General features: G+C 35.5%; 1 protein-coding gene across 4 annotated transcripts in view; it reads right to left on the reverse strand.

The window, feature by feature from the left end:
- CEP112 (centrosomal protein 112) overlaps positions 1-15167 on the reverse strand; it is a 173669-nt gene that overhangs the window by 157113 nt on the left and 1389 nt on the right. For 3 of the 4 annotated variants that reach the window (XM_042802634.1, XM_042802636.1, XM_042802637.1), the window contains 5 exons: positions 14306-14496; positions 13380-13546; positions 12678-12779; positions 6621-6717; positions 4150-4224 (listed from right to left, as the gene is read on the reverse strand). In XM_042802634.1, coding sequence (XP_042658568.1) covers positions 4150-4224; positions 6621-6717; positions 12678-12779; positions 13380-13546; positions 14306-14496 — 632 coding nt within the window. The remainder of the gene's footprint in view (positions 1-4149; positions 4225-6620; positions 6718-12677; positions 12780-13379; positions 13547-14305; positions 14497-15167) is intronic. The other variant, XM_042802635.1, reaches the window with a different exon arrangement.

Below are 15167 nucleotides of genomic sequence, written 5' to 3' on the forward strand. Positions count from 1 at the left end.
ATCAAAACTCAACTTTTTTTTTTTAAAAAAAACCATTTACCCATGCATGACTAGAATCTAAAGAACTTGAACAATAAAATATTTGATAGAGATAATCAGGAATGCTGCAAGGCAAATGGAAAAATTCTTTTATTACTCATGAGAAGCAACAATACTAGCGAAGTAATGTAACAATCTTACTTCCCGTGTATAAAATGTTATTGCTACTAATAACATATCTGAAGCCTCCATATTACAGCCTGTTAAGCTTTGACCTCTCTGCTTAGTAGAGAAATCATAAAATTATTTCCCAAAACATTTCAGAAGATTTTTAATAAGAATTTAAAAGTCTCAGCCACTGATGTCAGCATATCATAAAAAGTGAAAAAACACACTCAGTATGTGACCTTAAAAATACACAACCTTTGAAAAAGAGGAAATTGAGAATATCAAAGAATTAGAAGCCCAAAAGATAAAGGTAAAAATAAATCAAAAGTTTATAACTGGTCATTGCAATCCAGACAAGCCTATACTGGAACAGTGAAGGCTTAACAGCAGCTTGCAGCTGAAAGACGCTAAGCTTTTCTTGCCATTATGTAAATATGCAGTTTCTTGGCCAAAAGCATATTCTCTATATATACTTGCTTGAAGTAAGAATAGTTTCCTAAAATTTCAAGGATTCTTACTGTGAAAAATCCTTGTATGAAGACTTGTCTCAAATTCCCAGGACCAGCTCTGTCCCCATCATCAGTGCAAGAAAAATATACGGAAGTACACATTCTTTGCCAGACTAGCAACCTTGATTCACCATTTATTCCCTGACACATAAGTAAAACTCAAACACCAGCACCTCCCCTCCCGCCCCACCAAAAAAAAAAAAAAAAAAAAAAATACAAACCACAAAACTCCCATAACAAAAACAAACCATGGAAATTCTGAAAAGCTTTTTTAAAAACAACTGTTTTTACATTTGGCAGTTCAAAGTCAAAACCATTCTGTATCTCCTTTCCTAACTTCTCCCTGCTAGTGAAGTCTTTTGGGTCAAGGGTCTTCCATATCTGAGGTGGGATCACTTGTAAATTAAAGTTTCTCAAATGGTCTGCAAATGTGGCTAGCAACTAAAAGATAGGCAGATGCTCCTATGCCAATGTAAATTCTTACAAATAATAGTAGTCATCTCACACTAAAACCTTACACATTCTCAAGCGCTGCCATCATTTAGTAAGCATCTCTTTTTCAATAATTACATATTCTTCATTAAGTATGAAACTACTTAAACCTTCCTGACCCTTTAAAAACCCACTGGAGGCCATGATCCATAGCAGGGAAACACTGTTCCACAGCAATCACTTACAGACCTCTCTTTTACAACCTCAGATCCTCTTTGTCAGGTAACTCCCAACAAGTCTTATCAGGCAATCAAAGCCTCTCACTAGTGACTTGGTTAATTACCATCCCTGGAAAAGACTTGAAAAACTGATTTATGTGTCACAGTAGCCAATTTGTTATCCAAGAGAGCTCCCATATCAGTGGAGGATCATCATAGTTTAATAACCATCCATTATCAACACAACACGATTGCAAACTGGAATTTCAATTAGAAATAAAAAAAAAAAAAAAAAAAAAAAATTAAAGAGATAAGCAAGCAGGCAGATCAACACTGATATTAAAATGCTGGATATAAAGAGATTCTTTGTCTGCAACAATTGGAACAATTTGTAAAATGGCCATGAGCAAGTTTCCCCCTTAAAGGAGCTTTAAACGCTCAAGGTATTTCAACTATCTGCTCATATAATCCAGATATTTATACAGCCTAACTATCTGAAATTTGCAGGTGACTGCTTGCACATTTGTTTCAGACACCTGCATAGCACTTGTGAAAACTGGGCTTGACTACTACTGGAAAGCTTTCTGGAGATCTACTCTCCCCACTTTACAAAACTACAACTCCTAAAAAAGATACTTATCTAAGTCCGGAAGTGCTAGAAATTGTTCTCATGTTGCTCTACAGAAGGAGCTCCAAGGAGCAATACAGTGCACCCAGGCTAATCTCTGCACTAGTCTCCACCCTCAGTTTGCAGAAAGCAGTCAGGCAGCTCCTGGATTGTCTCAAGGTCAAAACTTCCTTCTCTCTCAGAAGTAAAGCAAGTAACTTGCATTTAGAATGCTAACTAGCACCAAAACCGCAAGAGAAACACCAAGGACACAAAAAAAGTTAACATTCTCTCATCATTTATGTTTATACTGAAGAGAACTTAGCCATCAGTGCAAAACATTGAGTGTTATAGGCAAGATTTTCAAATGCTGCCATATCCCTCTGGAGCAACAATAGCGTAGGAAGAATAAGGATTATTCGGTAACTGATTAAAATTACACCATGAAAATACATTATTTTTAAAGAAACAAAGCTGAAGTATTTCTTTAGAAGCTAGCTCTCAACCCTCCTAACCTCAGCTGCTCTCTCCCAACACAAATGAGTGAGCTTTCAAACTGTGAGAATAAGCAGAAAATGCCTCTTTATTAAAATAAAAGTGATCTTAATAAAATTAAATTGTTATGAGGATATTTATCCTAATCAAATACGTTAAAGATTTGGTAGTACAGGGGAAAGGGTTAAAAAAAAGACAAAACAACACAACAGAAAAAAATACAGCAGAATATATCTACAGAGAGAAGGAACTTCACTATGACCACAGAATTGTCGTGGACTAATACCACAGAAAATATAACCAAGGGAATAAAGTCTTTTTATAACAGTAACTTTAAAATAAAATAAAATTTAAATTTACATAGTATGTCTAGGTCCAAAATATTTGATTAACTGCTCAGAAACAGCACATGGATCAAGCCCCACATATTAAATTTGTAGATGTAAACATCAAAGAAGATTAACACAGATTTGCACTGATCTTAGCTAGCAATTTTTTCAACTCTTATAAAAATATATTTACCGCCTCACTGTATTTACCTCACAGTACACTGTTCCAACAATATAGAGGCTATGTACAAATCCTAAGAAAAGATAATAACTTGAAAGTAGATTTGATTTTACAGAAGCATCTACAAAAGTGGTTTAGAGTCTAAAAAACTTTTTTAATACATATTAAAGTCCTCCTAACTGTAAACATGGAAAGCTCTGGGGAGATTCAAAAAGACTGCACCGAAGTAAAATGCTACAGGTGTGGTGAAACCGGCCATGTAGCCATCAACTGCAGCAAGACCAGTGAAGTCAACTGCTGTTTGCTGCGGCGAGTCAGGGCACCTTGCACAGGAATACAGAATTGAAGCTACAGCCTAATTATTCTCCTTTGTCACCCCTCCTTTTTCTGATTGAGGGTTATATTATACATTCATGCTGAGATCCAATAAGCACTAGTTCTGAAGTTGTCTAGCTGTCCAAGAAAGAACAACTCCTCCTTACTCCATCCTCACAGTGTATTGTCTTTCAGATACTTCAGTTTTGATACATCAGTCAGGCCAAATCTCAGCACTGTAGCAAAAGTACCATATTCACAAACAGATTCTAAAGCCAAGGCCACACAAGAACATAAGCCAAAGTACTGCAGAAGCTTCCACAAAGGTAGATTCTTCCCTCAGCAAAGCAGGCTTGCAAAGATATGCTATTCTCTCCATGAGCAAGAGACACAGAGCTAGTCTAAAGATTCTAATTATTAAAATGGAAGGAAAGAGGTTAACACACTGAAAAGCCTCTTGGTCACTTCCAAAAGGATGAAAACTCTGGCAAAAAAAAAAAATGTTGAGTTGTAGTAACAGTTTGCAAACTCTATATTCCTTAAAAAGAAATAATAATACAGAAAGTCAAACTTCTTTCATTTATACAAGCATAAATTCAAAGTAATGTTATCAAATTACCAAGAAACGGTCTGAATTTCTACCAGTGTGACACCTAGTTTTGACCAGCAGGTATTTTGTTTGCTTTATCAGTAACTGTATTAAATACAGTAAGATTATTATTGCTTAAAAATGAGGCATTTTTAAGACTTGCTTCTCAAGATGACATGTAGTCATAATTAACCTTTCCAAGCTTTACCAATTAATTTCCAAAAGACTGATTCCTACATAAAGTTTTGACTAAATTCAGAGATGCAGACTATATTACTAAGAAGTTTACATTTCAAGTCAATAAATAAGCAATGTATTCTCTTTTACCCCAAGATTCCAACTATTGAGACGTGCTTCAAGGTCACTGTCATCCAAAGAAATGGGTTTTTTATGACGATGGTCCTGGAACATAAAAAAGTCAAACAAAATATCAGAAGAGTTGGCAGACATATAGTCTAAAATAAAAGAAAATAAAAATCTTTTCATTGACTTGGCCATGACTACACTGCACTTTCTAATAGTGTCACTGTACCTCTGACAGTTTTAATATAAAATAGCTCAGTTACCAGTAGGATATTGTGCTGAGAAAGAAATTCAGAGGGTAAATTATCCTGCCTCCTCACTTTAGTTTTGTTCTTTATTTTACCTTTTTCCAAAGCAACAGACTCCTTTACAAAGGGTGAGTTTACTAAATAAAAATCAAAATATTCCGTTCTTCAGGCAACATACTCCTTCTAGAAATAATTCATCTCCACATTACCTTTTGTGGGGCTAATCCAGAATTCAGAGATCACCTGATCAGCCTCCAAATGAAAAAGGAAAAATAAAATTCAAGGATGCCACAGAAAGGCAGGGATATTTACAGTGGGCAGAGCTGCAAAAACAGAGGACAGAGTAGCTCCTACTCAGCTCAAGGCTAGGGGTCCTCTCTGCAGAAAGAATTTCCAGCCTTCAGTAAGAACTGTAGTTACTGCTGCCCAAGGCTATCTTTCAGAAGAAAGTTTTTCCTGTAGGATAACAGTAACTACTGATTTAACATATCAAAATGGGGAGCTGGTATAGAAAGTTTTCGATTACTTTGTCTCATTAGGTTTTGTTAGCAAGAGGTTTGTGTACTGGCATGCAAGCACCTCTTTTTTTAAATCTGCTCATTCATTATGAGCATACAGTGAATGGACCTTTGACTTCAGTTAATCAACACTTGGTTGAGGCGGTTCTTAATGTTTCTTAAAGGACTCCCTGTTCCTCTACCTGGGCCTGAATTATGCCAGAACATCTGTGCGTCACTGACAACAGAACAAGATACTATTTGTCACAGCCAGCCAAACGTTTATCAAACTGTTTGGCAAAGCAAGAGAAGATTATTTCACTTAAAGGCCCTTTTAAAGCTGTAATCACAGTAGAATCCAGTACGTGGAGCTGAAGAACAGTGATTTGTCTAACATTGCCCTGGAAGCCTGTGGCAGAGCCAGAAACAAAAAAGTAAACAACAATAACAAAAAAAAAAACCCACAACAACAAAAAGAAACACGAAACAAAACCAAAAAACACTTTAAAGTCCCAAATGGAAGTTTCAACTGAAGGAAATCCTTTTCTTTACAATAACTGTTCCATAAGAAATATTTAAGTAAAACAAACAGGAAACCAGTATGGAGAAATTTAGTAAATCCAGCATCTGTTTTTATTTTTAATGATGGCATTTCCTTTTTAAATTACATTTGAATATATACAATCAACACACACATAAGTACATTCATACCAACCAGAGACTAGAGCAGAGACATTCAATTTTTTGCCCACAGACCATTTGTAGCCTACCATGATAAAGCATCCCTTTGCTAATCCTCTACTGCAAATGCATAGCAGAATACAAATTTCCTCAGAAAGACAGACCTCAGAAGCAAGTTTACAGTTTATTGCACTTGCATTTCATGTCCTCATAAGTTCTTGATTGTGCCCAATAAAGAGAGGTAAGAACAATCTATGTGAATTGCTCGGGTGTCAACAGTCCACTTCCAGCTGCAATCTTTCTAAACATTTCCTTTGATACAATCAGAAAATAACCATGGGCAGACCTACAACTTACAGCAAATTCAGCATTTAATAGAGGGATGAAAGCTGTTATAGATGCACTGGCTATGGTGAAGGAACCACAGGAGACAGACCTCTCCAGTAAAAAAGACTAGACACTGCAAGCCTGCAGAACACACTCATGAAGGAAAACTGCATACTTCTCAATAACATGTATTTGTCAGGAGTCATTTTCAGTTTAAATGCTTGCAATTATACATACAATATCATTAAATATTTTGTACTCAAAAGGTTTTGCATGAAGTCTGTATAGTGTCTTTCCATCAGCCACAATGCTAGTTGTGGAAAGTTTGATGAAACAAACTGTCCAAAATTCACTCTTTCAGAGGTCAACCATCATTAAACAGAGCCAAAGACATCCATGCAGCTTTCTTTAATCTATTATTGCAAAATACAAGATGACGTCAATACAGTCAGTTTGCCAAGCCTAGGGAAAACAATGCAGCAGACATTAAACACACTACACTAAACAGAGGTCAACCATTAGGATGAACTGAGACCATCCTACAAGAAATTATTTTCCCCTGTACTTACAGAGAACAGATTTTGATGAGCTTTAGTCCTTCCTATCCCTCTTTCCCAAATGTCTGCACTTGAACACAGGGATCATGACTCATGCAATTAGAAATAACAGCTTGACAGAGATATACAAAAACAATTGATTGAAACTAGAGCAAGTTTTATGATAAAAAGGAGAAGCATCTTACAGACAGTGGTGTGGTGAGGTTATCTTCATCTGTCTGGTGAGGAGGACTCATAGAATGTGACCTTAATGCTGGCTTCTCATTGTACTTGAATCTTTCCCTGTTATTAACAAAAAGAGTAAGCAGAAAGGTAAGAATTAATTTTGAACAACTTGTCACACACAAAGGATGTTAATCATAAAGTCTTTTGAAATATACAAGAGAATAGTCAAGATGCAAAGATCAAAAATAGTAGAATAAAAAAACCAGAAAAATTTCTTATTAAAGGCATGCTAAAGGCAAACAAAAGCCTTAAGCAGTCTATTAAAAAAAATAACACCCCCAAAATGCCACAGCAATGAAAACACCAGAAATATCACATATATCACGGAATATTAAAAGGTGTTCTTTACATTTCCGTTACTACATGACCCAACATCTCCCAACAGATTTTAAAATAAATTCAAGTTAGCTGAGAAGTCTGATCTAAGAGAACGTTTTTGAAACAAAATTGTTAAGCATATAAGACAGCATAGGATAAAGTCCAGCAACTCAGAGAGAAAAGGAACTAAGGTGATGCCTGGCCACACCATAGGAGAGAAAACTTTAAGACAAAGAAAATAAGAGGTTAGTTCAGGTTTGTACGTTATACGAAGATATACCTTGAAGAGCAAGAACTACATATACGTGCTCAATAGAAAAGCAATGGCTTGAAAGGACAGGGTGGAGAGTAACATGTCAAAGAAACAAGTCATAAGGATTGTATTAGTTGCATTTCATCTCAGCTTTATTTGATGTACTACAGAGGTATATATGAGGGGACAGTAAAGAAAAGCCTGCAAGACAAGATGCAAGTACAGCATGAACAAGTACTCCGTCCAGCAGAGAAAAAAATGAAGACAGGGATTTTCTGAAAAAGCATGTGTCATAAATAAAGCACTTGAAAAAAAGGAAATTAAGAATAGCAGATAGGTAAAGATCGCCTTCACTGATGCACCTGGTCAACAGACATTTCTCAACTACAGAACAGTGAAAGAAAAGAACAGCCCGGAACAAAATAAAATAATAATAATAAAAGTTTATTAGATAGGTTGATGTAGCAAAAGATTCAACACAGTAGCGAAATATCCTTCAGCATATACTCCAATGTCAAATCCACACATATTAAAGTAATCAAAAACTCCTGTTAGTCCATTCACCTTCCTATGACTAGCTATAGTGTATTAAAATCAAGTCAGACCATTAAAATACCTTTCATTCTTTCCATCCGGCAGCAAATTAGACAGTAAGTTATGCCAAAAAGACACTGCGACAAATTAAGTGTTTATGAACAGAAAGACAACTGTTGGATGTACAATGTAAACTAGTCACTTCTAGGAAGACAAACACAGACAAACTTTCCATGAAGCACACCACCCCAGCTTTCATCAAAACAGCAGGGAACAGTGAAATATAACAACAGGGAGCATACCTCCCCTTCCAGCACCAATAAATATCAACAACATATACGGATGTAAAATAACAATTACAAAGCAGTAAATAGTTTAGATAAGCGAAGTCTTTGAGGTGAAACAGATCAGAAGAAGTATAATACAATGACTGTTTCTAGCATTACAAATCATGCATTTCTTACCAAGATTTCATTTGACAAAAAAATTATTGTTCATTAAATGGAGACAAATCTCTGCCTGTCAGTAAATCTGCCTTTTTATCAGGCTTATTTTCTAAACAATACTCAGGTCACCTAACAATTCAGTGAAGTTCCAATTGTTTAAAATGAGAGAAAACAGAACTCCTGTCCCTATTATTAAGAGATTAAGGAATGCCAACAAACATTCAAACCAACCCGTCACCTATAATATTTTTAAATTGACAAAGTGGGGGAAAAAAGTCTAGATATATTCTTAGTTCTATATTTACTGTTTTGAAGAGGAACTGGAAAGGAAGTTGCTTTACTCAATTCTATAAACAAAATTAAAAAAAAAAAAAAAAAAAAACAAACAAAAAAAAAAACACAACCAAAAAACATTAAGGATAGACCTCAATTTTGCTCATATCAAGCATATGTTACCCGTTCACTCCCTTTTCCAGATTTCTGCAAATACAAGTCAGGCTCCAGAAATCACAAAATTATTTCTTTTTTTCCCACAGCAGGTAAGCAGAGAATGGTCAAAGTCTTGTCACCAGCCCTGTGACCTTCTGCTTCAGCCAAAACAGTGAGCTAGCATGGGAGAAGGAAACAATTTGATGCTAATAAAGGAGATCAGTAAGTTCCTAGTAGGAGCAAAGTACGTTAAACTCACTGGTTCCTCCTGGTACAGTACAGCACAGCTACACACTAACCTTCAACAACATCTTTCAGGCATAATCTATAAACATACAGGACAATTTTTCTATGGGGTCAGAAAGACCAGGTTGCTGTTCAAACCCAACTACACATTCCTAAAACCAACTCATGTTCCAAAACAAAGATGCACATTTCTAGCACCAGCAAGGTTGGTCTTATTCAATTACACCCTAGTTTGCAAGCAAGGTTTGTTTATCCACTTTTTATTTAGCCAGATAAGCAACTTCTTATAGAAAGCCAAAACTGTCATAGATACAAGTGTGTGTATTGCAAGACAAAAACATCTATGAAGAAAATTTCTCCATTTGTTTGCTTCTTTTAAAGGAGAGAATCATAAGATAAATAAACATCAAAAAACTATTCAAACATTTCTCACTATCATTATCTATTTTGCCCTGAGAAGTGTTGTAGTCTATCTGTAAGAACTGAGTCACTGTTGGAATGCAAAATTTTTGTCCAACTACATACATTGCATGCCTATGGATACAGTTTTCCTAACACACGTTCTGAGTAGAGAGAGAAGTATAATGGAACGCGATCACCATCTGCTGGCTCTCTCTACAAACTGCAAATTCCAGAAGTACTCCCTGCTTGTGCTGATAGCTCATTCAAAACTGTAAATACATGCAGAGGATCTATACATTAAGTATAGATAACGTCTTAATATAGATATATGTAAATTAGAATTAAATAAGCTATTTCTACAAAACATAACAGCTGAAACATTTACCTTCAGATTTTCTTCCTGCATGACTCACATTTAACATAAATTTCTCATTACTACCAAGAAAAATTTATGTAATCTACAGAGCTATCAAAATTTCTAATTGCCAGCATAAATTCAGATTTCCTTAGACACAGCTCCATTCCTTGTATGAATACCCATTAGCAGAGCCATGCCTAAGTTTCATTTACAAATTTCTTTAAACCAGTAACTTACTCTATCCCTGACATGAAATAACATGCAATACAGGTCTCCAGAGAATTCACCAGAGCCTTGGGAACCATCTGTTGATCACCACTGTAGACATCACTACAGTCCCACAGGACAAAAAAGAAAAAAGTAAATTAAATAAAGCTTTATTACCCCACCCACTACTTAGGGAATTTTGCCAGATCAAGAGGAATCTTAGGCTCAGATACTGAATGTGAAAAGGAGTCAGATTTCCAGTACTCTACTATAATCCAGGTAGCAAAGACAGAAAATATGGCAAAGAATATAAGGAATGGAGTAGGCAGAACTGTACCTCAGCCTCCCTCAAATTGGGACAAACACCAGCTGAATGCAGAGGGAGGAGTATGCTGTCTCATCCCACTCAAATAACACCTCAGCTGACAGTACAAGTAAGGAATTCAGAGGATTTAGGTGTATTTTTATGTCACAAATATGGCCTTGAAGAGATATCAATATGCTAGATTGGGCCTATCAGGGAAGAGTTGTGACAATCTTGTTTTATTGCTTCTAATACCCAGAGTGATACTTTATGACAATGGTGCTACTCCCAGTAACAATCTGATCAGATCTGTGCTAGGCATCTTGACATGGCACAACGCTATCTAACAGATTCAGCTAAGGTCTCAAAAAGCATTTCTAAAGCCTCCTTTATGAAAACATACCTTAATTTCATAAGATCAAACGCAATTTTTTTTCATTGAGGGTATTTGGACAGTTCTCCCCAATGGTTCTTTGTATCACCAAGCCTAAAGCAGTAACATGGTAACACAACTGGCAATTTCTTCATTCTCCACCTTTGTTTCTTAAACCTCAAGTCTGCTGTCGAAACTCCAGTTTCCTATCAGAGCATTTAAGTACAAGCATCCAGAAGACCCCTTAGTAATAACATTGTAGGACTCAGAAGAGATTCATGAGTCCTAAGAGCAACTTTTTAAATGACTGTTAGAATTACACAGTTAATGGATACATAAGAGGAAAAGTTTCACAATACTCAATATCAGCATGATGTAACCTGCAAGAGTGCCTATCTGTCATCTATCCAAATCACAGCTGAAAAAATTAAAAAAATGCAAGATTTGGCACTGAGATATATAGCATAAACATCAGCATGCCTAGAAAATAAAAATAACAGCTAATGATAACCACTTACAAAAAATGTAAGTGAACACATAATGCATTAGACTTTCAAAACAAAGTCTGTGAGCATATTTATAGTGCAATGAAATCAAACCAGAAGTTTCATCTAGAAGTAGAGCAAACACTTACTTCCTCTTGTACAGAGTCTACTGAGCTTTGAATAATATTCATGCTCTACCTCTAAGAGTGTTTTTTTCACCGAGTGTTTCCAAGAGTTTAAACATTAACTAAACTTCAAAAATGAGCAAACAGGAGGCAATTCCATCCGTGACTGAAATGTAACCACATAAAAAAAATGGAACATAGATCTTGATAATCAGTGCAAAGTTTCACTGCATAAGAAAAACTAGAAATACAGTAAATACTTAAGAACAGAATGCAGATAAAACTAAAATTTATCTAAGATTCCCACAAAATGGGACAGAAAAAAAGCCTGTGATTTTCAACAGTATCCAACTGACCAGCTTGGCACACCTTCAATACTGCAGGGACATTTTTCTAAGCCAAGAGGAAAACAAACCTTAACAACCTGATACATTTCATCCCTTCACTTGCTCTGTAAACAGCTCAATACCCAACTGATTGGAACTACGGATGCAGCTTAAGCTTATTGTTTCCTGTAAACCTACGAAGACTGTCCAATGGATTGCCAAATAAGGTGCAGCTACAGATATACAGGATTCTGATATACAGCTGCAAATGAGCCATACTGAAATTTTTTGTGTTATCCTAATGACAAACATGTAGGATCTAAGCATAGGGGGTGCTACTCACCAACAAAGCACATGTATTTGTAGTAAACAGCATGATACATATCAAAACATTTCAAATCAAACTCAGAGAGATTGTTCATACAACGATGGAGTCATTGCAAACCATCCTCCCCACATAGGAGAACAAAACAACATGGCAGAGTATCCCACAGGCAGCAGCTCTGATTTTTAGCCTCATAAATTTTAACAAGTATAGCTGGTCTAATCTGGCCTTCTCTAATCCAAGATTCATGAACCTTACAGGAAATATAAAGAAATCTTGCTATTTCATAAAAAAGCCACAATGAAACACAAGACAAACAGGTGAGTGTTTAATAAGAACTAACATGCTCACAAAAAGATGGATCAAATCCCTCTCTCTTTGTATGCATCTAACTTTCCTTCCTTTGTCACAGAACAGCAAACTTGCTGATCTGCAGGGAGTCACTATTCTGTTCCCTCTAAAAAACCTGTGAGCAACAGTGAGAGAACATCCTTTAAGTCTATCATCTGTATGCTTGTTTATATTTCTATTCTCTATAGAAAAAAAGCCATTGAAAACTACTTGATGTAAAAACTCCTTTCAGTATCATGACCTTAGACTACAAATTGGGTTTTTTTAAATATTATACATCTACTCTCCCCACATTTTTTGTCACTTGCCTACTGTACGTTCCTTTTATTGTGAACTGTATAGAAATAGTGAAGATTAATCCACCTCAGTTTCATTAGTTAATACCACTTTCCAGCTTCCATATATCAGCATGCAGAAAACAGGACTGTACAAGAACTCCAAGGGGACAGCAACTGCTTTGATCTATTTTAAGAAAAATCTGGCCTAAGAATCTTCTGCATCTATACAATCTTTTACCACATCACTTCTTCCTTACTGCCTGTCCACACTTGTCTGTGCTTCCCTCTCACAGTTATTTTGTTTGACTTCTGTCTCTTGACTTGTGACCACTGTGCTTTGCCACCATAACATCTGAGTTCTGAAAAACATAATCAGAGCACCAGCTTATTTGACAGATATTTAGAATGCCAGAACAATAACTTTTACCTACTTTTGAAGACTACAGAGTATGTTACCAAGCCTACAGAGAATATTAATGTGAAGAGTGGTGCAAAAAATGTGGACTGTGATTAATTCTATGTTAACAAACAGCCTCTTTGTGCAAGTCATAAGTACCCCATGGTAACCACCAGTGCAAATCACTATAAAGCCCTCTCTTTAGTTGTTGCTAAATTTCTCAAACTATCAGTCTGACCTACTGATTTTCCATGGAAAGTGTCTGTATCTGAAAGGGGAAGAGGAGGTAGGGAAAGAGCATAGAGCTATGGGACATGGAAGAAGACTTACAGAAGCCAGAGAAGACAACATAATGGAGGAACATAATAAATAGGAGTCTTTATTAAGTTAGAAGCTATTATCTGAGTTTCCGTATATAAAGTACAAACACTATATTCAAGATGAATCCATGAGAGAACGTAAGAAATTCATACATACAAATTGAAACATACGGAGCTTATCAAATCAAACATCTATTAAATATGTAATCAAATACCAAATAAAGCAAATACAGAAATCCTACCCATATGTAAGTGGTGTTGCTGAAGTTGATTCCTCTTTAGAAGATGTCTTCCACGATTCCTCATGCTTAGATCCACTGTTTCCTAGTTCTCCCATTACCCAGTCAGGTAAGCAGTCCGGGCTACTACTCTGAACTCTTGTTGAATTTGGCTCATCAAAATAAATTGACTATAATTAAAATAAATACAAAATCAATTGCAGAATATATTTACACAAAGATATTCTTTACATCATTAATGTCATTTCGTGTGGGATATTCACAGTATAAACATTCTTTATCCAATCAAGTCAGTGAGGCGTGCGAATATATTACCTTCCCAACCAATGGAAATTAGTACAGCAGGCAACAGCGTAAATGTTGTCCAGTACTTCTTTCTGTATAGGTAATTTTAGCATAAATTAGGACTGTTATCTCACTAAAGGTGATGCCAATAATTGACAGGGTATATTCAGGTTTTCAGAAAACAAACTACAAGCTTAACAGTATTTGTGTAAAATACAGTTTTCTTTCATAAAAAGATAGAGTACTGTAGTCACCTCAGGCTACTAACATCACCTCATTTAAGTACATTTTTACTTTCACAATAACTATCTGCTGATTAGGACAAAATATAGCCTCATGCCTTTTATTACATCTTTTCAAAGAATTAGACAAAAATTATCTTTCTATTCCTTCAGAACACCTATTTTTATAAGCCTTCTTAGAACCTGAATTTTAAAGATCAAATAGGTCTCATAAAAGGTTTTGCACTTTGAAAGATTTTTCCAACACTAGTTACAAGACGCGCAACATAGAAGCCTGAACTTGCCACATGCAGTTCCACTCAATTCACTCAGAATTGTTTTTCACATTTATGCCAAATCAAAGACTTGAAAGTATTTTCATCATATATTTCAGCAAGTTTGTCTCAAAGAAGTTACACCCACCATGTATGAAGGTAAAGTTTTAAGTATTCCTGGTTCTGGTTTATGTGTGAAAGGACCTTCCAGCACACCTCGCTTTAGCATGTGGAGCAGAAGTTTTGCATATGCATTCCGATTCTTCCTTCCTGCTATTCCTGTGCCTGCTCCTGAGGGTTCACATAGTTTTTTAATCCACAGTGCACATCTTTGTCGTTCTAAAAATATAGATAAACATAATCACTCTCCATTTTTAAAGCAAATCAAACACACAGAAAAAATGGAAGCCATTACTGATCACCAGCTTTGTAAATGTTTCCCTTCTATTCAAAAGTTTAAAGCAAAACAAACAAAAAAACCCCACAAAACGACCAAACCAAAGGAAAAAAATGGTTGAATATCTAGATTAAATATAAGTCTTTAACACTAGTTTAAATTTACATCATCCAGAATTTTTTTCTATAAATTCATGTTTATCAGAAGTTTACATGACTTCTGGAAACAACATGTTCAGAATCAATCTCTAATAAGTACAGAACACCTAAGTCATCAGGAATTCTGAACTCACTGCAAGAGCTGCCATTAACTACAACATACAGCTTGCATGAGCGTTAGTATTTTAAAGACACAATAAATCTTCATACATTTTAAGTATCTCTATTTATACAAGCTTTGCTACCGGATGATTAAATTATTCATTTGAGTAAAGATTTACAAAGCAAGGTCTTAATTTGTAGAGTTCCTGTCTTTAATAATAATCAGTTTGTTCTAATGATCGGATTTATAAAACATCATTAATTTATTTTTATATTATTATATATTCCTAAACCAAATTTTAAAAACATTATTACTAAAAACTATTTGCAGTTTTATAAGTGCAAATGTCAAA

The sequence above is a fragment of the Tyto alba genome, unplaced genomic scaffold (assembly GCF_018691265.1).
Source record: "Tyto alba isolate M040663 unplaced genomic scaffold, T.alba_DEE_v4.0 Super-Scaffold_39, whole genome shotgun sequence".
Lineage (NCBI taxonomy): Eukaryota > Metazoa > Chordata > Aves > Strigiformes > Tytonidae > Tyto > Tyto alba.